This window comes from Aethalodelphis obliquidens, unplaced genomic scaffold (assembly GCF_003676395.1).
Source record: "Aethalodelphis obliquidens isolate GAN/ISIS:26980383/991018 unplaced genomic scaffold, ASM367639v1 scaffold33, whole genome shotgun sequence".
NCBI lineage: Eukaryota > Metazoa > Chordata > Mammalia > Artiodactyla > Delphinidae > Aethalodelphis > Aethalodelphis obliquidens.
Genome location: NW_020837977.1, coordinates 7,841,933 through 7,854,129, shown reverse-complemented (window position 1 = coordinate 7,854,129; position 12,197 = coordinate 7,841,933). Strand labels below are relative to the sequence as shown.

Here is a 12,197-nt window from a genome sequence, read left to right as displayed (position 1 = left end):
GTTGAAAAGTCTTTGATCAAGGAACCGTCTGTTTGTGGATCATCTATATTAACAGCCTGTAGGACTAGTGTTCCAAGAGCTGCTTTGGAAAACTTGGGCTTAATCTATTTCCTTTCTCTTCAAAAAATGTGAAGGTTTATCTCCCTTGACGCCCTTATTTCACTTTCTTTGATCTTCTGTTTTATTTCCCCGCTCTTTTTAACTAGAATACTCATGTCCCCTTGTCCTACTACACACTGCTCTTCTGCCTCAGGGATGCATTCAGAGGAATTACATTTAGTGTTTAATATTATGCACCAAGCATTAAAAATATAGGGTAGGGGCTTCCCTGGTGGCACGGTGGTTGAGAGTCCGCCTGCCGATGCAGGGGACACGGGTTCGTGCCCCGGTCCGGGAAGATCCCACATGCCACGGAGCGGCTGGGCCCGTGAGCCATGGCCGCTGAGCCTGCACGTCCGGAACCTGTGCTCCACAACGGGAGGGGCCACAACAGTGAGAGGCCCGCGTACCACACACACACACACACACACACACACACACACACAAAAATATGTATATATATATATATATATATAGTATACATGTAAATATGCACTACTTCATGCAAATCTCATAATAATTTTGTGACAATTACGTTAAATTACAAATGTTATAGCATCACAATATGTGACATGTATATATCCAATCCTGAATATTCTGTGTTATGGTAGCAGTCTGTAGAGCATGACTTTCCTGCCAAACCCATGCTGGACGTAAAAATTATGACTGTGATTTAGATGGGATCTTCCTGCAATCCACGTATATATTCATAACACTATCTGGAGGGGCATTTTGCCCTAGTTTTTATTTAAGATCAGAAAAAGTTTAAATTGAAATGACTGAATTATGAAATGAGAACATACACACTATTAAACAGTTAACTGGTGTGTCACTGCAGTCACTATATACTCTGAATGTAGCTTCGATATTAATTTCAGTTAATCCTCATTAGAAATTGGTCAAACCGCAAGGGAATTGCGTTTGATGGACTTTTTTTCCTGGTCCAGCACATGACCTCTTTTCCTTTCATTGTGCAGGTTCTGCTGATCTTCTTCTTTGTGTTCCATGCTCTTCTTGTCCTGCACTCGTCTACTCTGGTATGTTTGCTCAGGGCACTTAATGTCAATGTCAGGTAATGACGGACACCACTTGCAACTACTTGAAGTTCAGATTTTTTTTAAATACATAGTCCTCGTGACCTATAATGAGAAAAGGATTTTCCTCCAGCTGCTCTGCATGATGTTTTCTCTTTGTTTTTGTGATTTTCATGGATCTCAGGCCCCTCACTGAGTATGTAGTCTTTTGTGCTGAGGAAGTGGGAAGAGGATTTCAATCCCCTTCTTCCTATAGCAGGAAAATTACTTTTAGATACATGTGAGATGAGAACATATACCCCCCTTTGTGCAGACCATGGACTCTATGACACCGTTAAATATGTCTTAGAGATACAGCATCTCAAAACAATTCCACATCCGTGGACATGAGGTTACTCTATGGGCTGGATATATAAAGATGAACAATTCTCAGTATCTTCTCTCAAGCATGTTACAGAGGGAAGTAAAGGGTCGAGTGTGCCCTTAGCACTCATAGAATCATAAGATATCAAAATAAGAAAGAATTTGAGAACCATCTACGTCTCTTCCCATCTCACGCTCGTCTCTTCTCTGCAATAACCCCACCAAACAGTTCACTAGCTTCTGTATGGGCACCTTGAGTAATGCGAGTACACCACCGCCTGTGCTCTGCTCTAGTTGCTCAGTGACCCAATCATTCTGTATTAAGAAATCACCTAAAGAAATAATTTCCTCAATGCTGTGTAGTTATCAGAATATTATTATGCTCACTGCACATGTTTTATAATAAAACTTGGAAACTGATTTATAATAAAACTTGGAAAATGTAAAAAATGGAAACAACCTAATGGCCAACAAAAGAGGACTGATTTTAAAAAATTACAGCAATCTATATAATGGAATAATGTGCACCTGTTATAAAGAATGAGATATATATTAACTCGATATATACATAGATTTGTACTGATATTAACTGAATCCATCTATCTATATTGATATATACTTTGATGTGGAAACAGTTTTTACAATATTGTTACATAAAAAAGTGAGTCACAAGACAGTATACTAGATACAATTCTTTTTGTTATATATAATGCATAGACACATACACAATCATATACAGATGATTCTTGAACAACGTGGGAGTTAGGGCAACAATTCTCTACGTGAAAATCCGCATATAACTTCACAGTCAACCCTCCGTATCTGAGGTTTCACATGTGTGGAGTCAATCAACCGTGGATTGTGTAATGCTGTAGTGTGTATTTATGGCAAAAAATCTACATGTAAGTGGACCTGCGCAGTTCAAACCCATCTTGTTCAAGGGTCAACTGTATTTACATCTGCAGAATACTGTCTGGATGGCTAAAAAAAATGTCTTGAAAAGCTATCTGCACCCCCATGTTCATTGCAGCATTATTTACAATAGCCAAGATACAGAAAAACCTAAGTGTCCATCAATGGATGAATAAATAAATAAAATGTGGTACACACACACACACACACACACACACACACACACAATGGAATATTATTTAACCATAAAAAATAATGAAATCTTGCCATTTGCAACAATATGGACAGAACTTGAGGGCATTATACCAAGTTAAACTACTCAGACAGAAAAACAAATACCATATGATCTCATTTACACATGGAATCTAAACAAAACACCAAGCTCATAGATACAGAGAACTGATTGGTGGTTTCCAGAGGCAGGAGGTGGGCAAAATGGATGAAGGTGGTCAAAAGGTACAAACTTCCAGTTGTAAAATAAATACGTCCTGGGGACGTAATGTACAGCCTGGTGACCAAAAACAAAAAACAAAAAACACGTGAATTTCTGATGTTGTACAAAATGTTTAAAAGCTACTTTAAAAGAAATTACTTTCCTAGTTTGCTCCAAAATCTGAATCTTCATAGCTTCCTTCTTTCTAGTTCTGTTTTTTTTGTATCACAAGCAAAAATTGTATCCCTCTTCTACGTCATAACGGTACCATTGCAGGAGCGCAAAGATCATGTGGTTCTCTTTCTTAGTCCTTCAAATGTTCTTTGCATGACATACAGGCATATTGCCCTTCAGACTAAGAGATCAAAATGAGTAAATCATTCATGTGGTTTATATTAAATAAAGGCCTCCAGTGAGTCAGGAACTGTGCCAGAGAAGGACACATCACTGTCACAGGTGACAGAAGCTACTAGATGATGAAGTCACACTATAAATATTACTTACATGCAATAATGATGATTATCATTATATAAGCATTAGTTTGAGATAAGTGCATGCAGCAGGGGGATCCTAGCTTGACTACTGGGCACAGGGCCCTGAGAAAGTGATATTTAAGACCTGAAGGAGTAAGTGAGAGAGAGGAGTTGGCAGGGTTGGCTGTGCTCTCCTCCGCGGCTCTGAAGCTTCCCCCCCACCTACCCTCCCGTCTCTGCCAGTGAAGTTTCCTAGTGTGTGGAAACCTTTCCTCCTTCACAGCTCCCTCCCACTGGTGCAGGTCCCTTCCCTATCCTTTTGTCTCTGTTTTTTCTTTTTTCTCTTGCCCTACCCAGGTACATGGGGAGTTTCTTGCCTTTTGGGAGTTCTGAGGTCTTCTGCCAGCGTTCAGTAGGTGTTCTGTAGGAGTTGTTCCACGTGTAGATGTATTTCTGATGTATTTGTGGGGAGGAAGGTGATCTCCGCGTCCTACTCCTCCGCCATCTTGAAGCTCCACATAACGTATTCTTGAAGTGTGGACATATCCCCTTGCCATCCTAGTCATATTTTTCTAGGAAAAAATAAGTTTTTTCTAATCAAGCTGTATGGACAAGTAGTTCCAGTTCTGAAGTAGGACACATGCAGCCTGACCCACCTTATGCTGCTCTAGTTTTCTCAATTCAGTTTCATAATTCCTTCCGGGAGAGTAATTGTGTACATACCTTGCAGGTATTTCTCATTGGCCATATTTGGAGACAAGCCAATCTATTTTAACAGCCCAAGATATTTTTGTGCATTATATATGCAAAAATTCTTTTATACAGATACCAGAAGTTGATATAATGGCAGTAAAATATGGTATATAGAGGTGGTACTCTAAGATCAGTGTCACTGTAAAGGTTCAGATGGAGTATAGGAAAGCATTAAAATCCCAGTCTTTCTTTTGAACATGCTGTGCTATAGATTCATCATTAAGCACATCTTCGTCTGTTTTCTTTCTGCCTTACAGGTCTGTGAAGCAGGCAGGAGAAGTTGCAAGTGGTCCTTAAAGAAATGGCATTATTCAAATCCTTACGTATAGTTCTAATTTTATTTACTACGTGTAATCATTTAGAGAATGGTTATTTTTATAATATCAATAATAAACAAGTACTCTTGTAACCAGGGGTGCCTAAGTGTGTAATCAGAGAACACTAACTCTGGCAAAGCATTCTGGGGAGGTCAGGCTGCCTACTGCCTTTCGACATGGTTAGTGTCCTGGGTTTAGATTACTTTATACCTAGTTATTAAGATTACTATTTGATACTTTAAAAATTGCCTGATTCAAATAACTTTGCTTAAATTTTTTCTGTATTTTAACTTGTCTAGGGTTTTCTACTTCTTATATTTTTATAATATTTTCTCGTTTTTTAGATTAGTAAACATTGTACTTACCCACACGTGCCAAGACAAGCCATTTAGGTCTCTCCAGGAGTTAGCTGTTGGTGTCGTCACCTGCCATATGTGTTTCTGTGCAGCAGCAAGAGGCGTGTTCTCCACCACTGCTGCTTCTTCCTCTGACTATCTTCCCTGTTCTTATCAAAATAAATAATTGATATGTTAATTCAATAAAGCAGATCCTTAAGGAATGAAATGCATGGCCCAAAGCATATGCAATGAAAACTGTTTGACCATTTATCCGATTATTGAACCCAATTAAGGTTATCCATTTTAAATTTGATATATGCTCGCTTTTGGAATGTGTTATGCATTGATGCTAAATGAATGGAACTAAGTAAATTTGTTGAGTATCTTACTGTCTGTTTTATCTTATTTGTCTTAATCTAAGTTTACTTTCTGGACCTTTAAGGCATATGGTTAAATTATAAAACTGCGTGTATAACTGTCAAAGAGACAAACATTAAAGGCCAGAACATGGCTAAAGAATAAACAAAGAAATTCTGATTGTATGAATGAAGTCATAGTCCTAAATCAAGTAATATAATAAATTTTCTTAGTTAACATTTTTGTGTGCATGAGAACTCATGAGACTAATTTTCATCAAAGTTATTGTTTTTTGTGGGTAGAAACAAATTAAAGGCTTAGAAAACAGTATATTTTTAAGCAGAAAAGAGAAAAGTCATGAGAATAAGTTTATGAGACCACAACACGCCTGTATTTAAACATCCTTACCACGAAGAATATCTTCAAAAAAGTTCTGAGAATCCAAATGTTCCCCCTGTTGGGAATAGTCTTTCTTTAAAACATGTCACCCCAATGCCTTCATCTGAGCGTTACTTTCCTCCATCACATCCAACCATCACTTGGTCAGTTTTTGTCCTCCTCTTGTCCACAGACCATTTCTTGGAGACAGTCACCCTACTAACTGCCACATCGACCTCGGGAATCAGATCCACCAGGATGTCAGAGTGTATATTGCTGAAAATGCTACCACTGGACACAAATTAAGGTGGACAGATTTTAATCAGTGATGAACTGTTGCAATAGAGAAGAGAGTTCAGCATGAACTGAACTCAACTTCGATTTGTACAGAGGTGACTGGATGTTTTAAAGGGAGTGAGGGAGTAGGTATGAGGGATTGCCACTACTTGAGCCAGGTCCAGGGAATGGAAATTTGTAAAAAGCAGGAAGGGGGGTTGATCCATGTGAAAGTCCTCTGGGTTTGCTAACTGGCACTTATGGAAGTTTGACTTCTATCCTCCCTCAGAGACTGGACAACAGGGGCTCTATCTTCAAGTGTCAGCTGGAACAAACAGTAAATTCTTTTGACAACCTTGTGCTTTCCCAGATAGGAATTTAGGAGGTCATTCTCTGGATGCTGCCTTGACCTAGAAACTAGGTTTGTGTTTGTTCAAGTCTTTTAATGTGGGGGTAGGATGAGGTGGATCAAATCAGTTGTACTGAGAGTCTGCAGTTTTTATCGGCCAAGGTTGAGGCCTGGTCAAGAAGAGTGCTCAATAAAAGAGAACGAAATAATGCCATTTGCAGCAACATGGATGCAACTAGAGATTATCATACTAAGTGATAAGCACCATGTGATACTAAGACAAGCACCATACGACATCACTTATATGTGGAATCTAAAATACGACACAAATGAACCCATCTATGAAACAGAAACAGAATCACTGACATGGAGAACAGACTGGTGGTTGCCAAGGGGGAGGGATTTGGGGGAGGGATGGACTGGGAGGCTGGGGTGAGCAGATGTGAGCTTTTCTATATGGAATGGATAAACAACAAGGTCCTACTGTCTAGCACAGGGAACCCTATACAATATCCTATGATAAACCATCATGGGAAAGAATATAAAAAAAGAATATATGTATAACTGAATCATTTTGCCGTACAGCAGTAGTTAACACAACATTGTAAATCAACTATTCTTCAATTTAAAAAATTAGAAAAATAAAGAAGAGGTCTCAGGGGAGCCAGGCTAGATATATGCTCACTTTCAGAAGGAGAGACTCTTCATCGATGTCAACCGGCAGGTCTCTCTCTCACGCGCGCGCGCACACACACACACACACCCCCCACAATCTTTGCCCACACACACACACCACAATCTTTGCCCTCTTTTTTTTTGTTTTTCTGCCCTCTCTTCTTTGTCAACTCCAATAACCATTTTCAGAGGCCAAGGGCCAGTAAACAGCTGGAGCCCAGCACAGGAAATTTCTCCAGGTTGCTTTCCTATCTCCTCTTTCAAATGTCACACATGAAATCTGAATCTCTTGGCACTCACCCTGGCTCCCGTTACTCATTTTGTCTCTTTTGTGTTTCTTTTTTTTTTTTTTTGCAGTATGCGGGCCTCTCACCGTTGTGGCCTCTCCCGTTGCGGAGCACAGGCTCAGCGGCCATGGCTCACGGGCCCAGCCGCTCCGCGGTATGTGGGATCTTCCCGGACCAGGGCACGAACCCGTGTCCCCTGCATCGGCAGGCGGACTCTCAACCACTGCACCACCAGGGAAGCCCCCTTTTGTGTTTCTTAACAAACTCCAGAGTTATTGGCAGAGGTAGGCTTGAAAACCCCACACAAAAAGGGCTTCTAGAAATATGTTTAGAATGAGGGGAAGATGTTGAGTTCCGTTGGGGACATGTCGAACTCAGACTGGGGACGTAGCCAAGACTTTGAGTGTCATCAACATAAAGATAATCTGAGGTTTCAGAGGTCAGGGCAGTAGATGGCGTCACCCAGTGAGAGTGTGTGCTGCGAGAACAGGGCCTCAGGAACATACACACCCGCACTGAAGGGACTGAAAAAGTGATTTCAAGAGTAAGGATTTTATGTACGCTGGACAGAGTGGGTGGCCCACACACTGCTTCTAGGAAGGAGAAGGTCAAAAGCAATGCACTTTAAGGCCCCCGGTTCCTGTGAGCACAGCTGGATTTCAGGGGAGAGACAAGCATGGGCTCATTTGTGGAACAACCTTTAGTGGTCTCGTTTAAGACTGTAGAAACTTCCTGTGGGTAGCTGGAATAAAAAGCAGCTGTATGGGGGGTGGTGTGTAAGAAACTAGTATCCCTTATTTAGGAAGAAAAACTAAGGCATTACCAATTTGAGGTGTTTTTAGTTAGGGTGTGGAGACGTCTACCTTGCAAATTCCTTCTTCTTTGGTTAACAACTAAGGCCTTCGGAAAAGACTTAAGAATGAGTCCTGCTACAACATTTTGATCTTCCTTTTTTTTTTTTTTTTTTTTGGCGGTACGCGGGCCTCTCACTGTTGTGGCCTCTCCCATTGAGGAGCACAGGCTCCGGACGCGCAGGCCCAGCGGCCATGGCTCACGGGCCCAGCCGCTCCGCCGCATGTGGGATCTTCCCGGACCGGGGCACGAATCCGTGTCCCCTGCATCGGCAGGCGGACTCTCAACCACTGCGCCACCAGGGTAGGCCTGATCTTCCTTTTTTTCTTCAAAGTAATTAAACGTAAGTTTTTAATTGGTTATAAGGAAAATAACCATCGCCTGAAGCTGCTGAACCCGGAGTCTTATAAGGCATTCTTTGGGGGTGGGGCGGTGGAGGAGAGCCTCAATCATTTTCCTCGGTCCTAGGGACAGAGTTGTTCCTTTGCTATAAATCAGGTATAAATATTTGTTGGTTTTTCAACTTGCTTTTGGCTCTCTTACCACTATTTTTTTGTCTGTTTGATGGCTTCTTGTCTCTTTTGAGTCTTTGGTGTTTATAGAACCGATCTCCACAAAGCCAGCCTAAGTGGATTTGGGTGTGGGCAGAAGCTATGATTTGACAACTCTTCTGACCATTTTCATCATTTAAGATGTGTCTGAAGATGCCCGAGTGCTCCGTGCAAAATAGCAATAGTAGTGTGCCCCAGTATCTGAAAACTCCAGCCGATACACAGCAATTTTCTCTCCCAAACTGCCTCGCCGTGGCAAGGGCTGTGAATGACTTTGCAGTGTATATTGCTTCTTGGGGGAAATGGCCACGCGATGGCTTAAAATGGAGGCTCTGAAAGAGCTTGCAGCTGCCCTGGTGGACCTGCAGTTTCCAGCACAGAGCATTACAGCTGTGCCTCGGGGCCCTTTACAAACCACAGGCGTTTGACTGAATGACGGGCCTAAGGTTTTCCACCTGGCTCCTGAGTGAAAGAGGAACTACTGTGCTGGTGGAAATTCTATTACCCTATTTTGCAAAACTTTTTAGGTAAAGAGCGTGGGCATGTACAGGAAAAAATCCTTAGAGCGTAATCAAGATTGTATTATCAGTGGCTTAAATGGAGCTGTGTGGTTCATTGTGGAAAACAAACATGGATGTATCTGTAGTACATTATGAGCCAGGTTTTAGCATCTTCCGCATACTTACTGTTTGAACTTGCTGTGAGATGTCTTTCTTTGGGTCTGTGATAGAGGTTAGTATTGCTTACCCGATCTGGTGCTCTCCTTTCCTCCCTGGGCATGTGGAAAGATTTCCCAGCCCCTGCAGTTAGGCAGGGTAGTGTGCCTAATTCTGACCAATGGGCCAGCAGTGAAAGTGAATGCAGCATTTCCAGCCCAAGGCATTTAGTAGAGGTGTGAGTTAGCCACACACTCTCTCTCTCTCTCTTTTTTTCTGCTTCAGTGAGTCTGGATGTTATAAATTGAAACAGCAGAGAACTAAAGGTGTTTGGGTTCCTGACTATGTGCAGGGTTCCTGCTGACCTGTATGAACAGGTAATATGAGTGAAAACTAAATCTTTATCCAGCCAGGGACGTTAGGGATTTATTTGTTACTACAGCATAGTTTGCCTTATTTTGAATAATGCTAGATCAAATTCTCTCCTTGCAGAAGCTGATGGCTTCAAAATACGCAGTTCTAGGTCATACTAACTTAGGCTTGGTAGACATTCCTGAACTTAGAGCAAGTATGACTGATTTTGATCCTTTTAAAGAAACGATACCAGTTAGCTGTACTTTGAGAAAAGTTGATTGTAACTAGATGCATTCATAATCTAGATTGAAATGTCCATCTGGAATAAGCTTACCTTGACATATTCTAATACATTTTTTTAATGATCTCAAAGAATTTAGCACTTGTATATATCCATATTCGCAAGACAATCATGTCACTTCATTTAGGATTATATCTCATAAACCCTTCTGTGATTTGGGGTTTAAATGACCTTAGAACGTCAAGATAGGATCAAATTTCACATGGAAAATAAGGGAGCTGGCATCCCAAGGCTATGAGGTTTTTCAAGTAAAGAGGATATTACATTTCCATAGGTAGAGCCAAGCCATAGAACGCCAAGTTCGATGGAACTGACCTCGTAATTCCATATGTATTACTGATATGTTTTTAACACCTTACGTTCTATCTTTGGTTTGTTGTATTTGAAAGAATTGTATGCTTTGAAAAATGCTTTTGATACTGACAGCTATAATAGTCATCAGAAAATTAAGTTTACGTAGGGGATCTTTGCCAATGATAGCCAGATTTAAACATGGCCTTCATATTATCATAGAAGGAATATTATTATGCCAAAACAGGTATCTGTTGAAGGGAAAAGGCAAGGATAGTGTATTACAGTAATGAGGTCATATGGTTGGTTGTTCAGAAATGCACGTTTGAACAGGTACTGCGCTCTCTGAAGCCATGTAGATGTAGCTGATGGGACTAACCTCTCTGAGCGTCAGCACAATAACAATATTGTTTCTGCTGCTGCTGTGGCTACGATGCTAAGCAGGGTGCTCTGCTGTGCCTTGCATGCCTCGTCTCATTTAATCCTCCCCGCAGTTCAGTGAGGCTTAGAGAAGTTTAAGACCACACCTCTGCTATGGCATCAGTGTGGAACAGAGGATCAGTCCCAGTGTGTCTTATTAATCACTAGATAATATCCTAATTTAGTGAGAGGTACTGTCTTTGTCAGTTAGGGCTGCCATACAAAATACCATAGACTGAGTGGCTTAAACAACAGAAATGTATCTTCTCACAGTTCTAGAGGCTGGAAATCCAAGACCAGTGTGCCAGCCTAGTCTGATTCTGGTGAGGGCTCTTTTCCTGGCTTGTAGATGACCACCTTTTCACTGTGAAAGAGAGAGAGAGAGTTCTTTCCTCTCTTTGTCTAATTACAACGACACTAAGTCCATCATGGGGACCCCACCCTCATGACCACATCAAAATCTAATAACCTGCCAAAGTCCCCACCTCCAAATACATTGGAAGGTAAGTCTTCGTTTGACGTATGAATTTTGGGGGCACATAAAATTTCAGTCTACATTTAAGAAAGTGCTAAACAAATAGTAGCTATTACCATTTTTCATAGTAATGGTATTACTATTATTCATCTTCTTAAGAAATGACCGTAGAAATGTAGTCATCAGGTTTCTGGATCTTCAGACCTCGGAGGGTCTAACAGTTGGACATGAGCATTTTAACATATATCAGAAAATTAGAATTCAGTTTCAGTGCCACATTTTTCAAAATAACCTATTTGACTGTGAATCCCCATTGTCATCCGTAGCAGCTAAACTACGGAAACAACCTACGATGGCAGCCCGGATGTCCAATTGAACTCAATAAGGGTCAAGTTGTACTTACTCTTCTGACCCGAGTCATTCTCAAAATTAACTGTACTAGCTAATCACTTGGAAAGATTTTTTTTAAAACACTCAGGGTTGGGATCCAATCCCAAAGCTATTAACCAGAATATGTAGGGGTGAAGTCCAGGCACGAGTGTTTGTGAATCTCCTCTGCTGATTCGCCCAGGCTGGAAAAGCACCACTACCAGAAGCGCCGTTGGCAGTGATGTAGCTTATTAAAGAGAGTGGAAGACTCCGTTTGCTTTTCAAGCAAAAGTTACCCATACCTGTAATCTTCATGAAACAGATTTGTAGTTACACATTTTAAGATGATCTCTTGTTAAATTACTAGTTTTATTAGGAAGGTGTGTTGAGGGCTTGTCATTCTATCGTTTATCTCGTCTAATCTTCAGAGCATCCCTAAGCTGTTGCACTGTGATTGGCCCCATTTTATAGATAAGACAACTGAGCCACCGGGAAATGTGAGTTAACTCATCTGGGATGACGCGGGAGGTTCCAGGGCAGGTCTATGAGCCTTGGGACTGGGCTCCGCCAGGATGGGAGTGTAAGCCTTCCAGGCTTCGTTACCACTTAATGAAGTTTAGTCATGGGAAGATTGATGGTGGCGATTTTGAAAAATAACCTGAGGACACGCCATGCTGCTCATGGGGGTTACATTTCCAGCACATCCCCCTCCCTTGAATCACGGACAGCCACGAGCAGACACTCTCAGCCATCTTGAAACCGAATCCCCCCAAAACCAAATCCTCCTCTACCGAGTTTGTGATTAACATCTCTATCCAAAATGTTTTTCCCTTTCTTGTCCAACACCTGTGCCCTCAAGATTGAGGAGTATCAAAAAGGGGGGA

The 12,197-nt window shown here is 41.3% G+C and overlaps 1 protein-coding gene across 1 annotated transcript in view; it reads left to right on the top strand.

The window, feature by feature from the left end:
* The window catches only part of CUNH8orf34 (chromosome unknown C8orf34 homolog), a 327,589-nt gene extending 322,481 nt beyond the window's left edge, over positions 1 to 5,108 (top strand). Inside the window, 2 exon segments of the mRNA XM_027127946.1 lie at positions 1,077 to 1,136; positions 4,325 to 5,108. Of these exon segments, the coding sequence (XP_026983747.1) occupies positions 1,077 to 1,136; positions 4,325 to 4,332 (68 nt within the window). The 3' untranslated portion in view covers positions 4,333 to 5,108.
* The last annotated feature ends 7,089 nt before the right edge of the window (positions 5,109 to 12,197 follow it).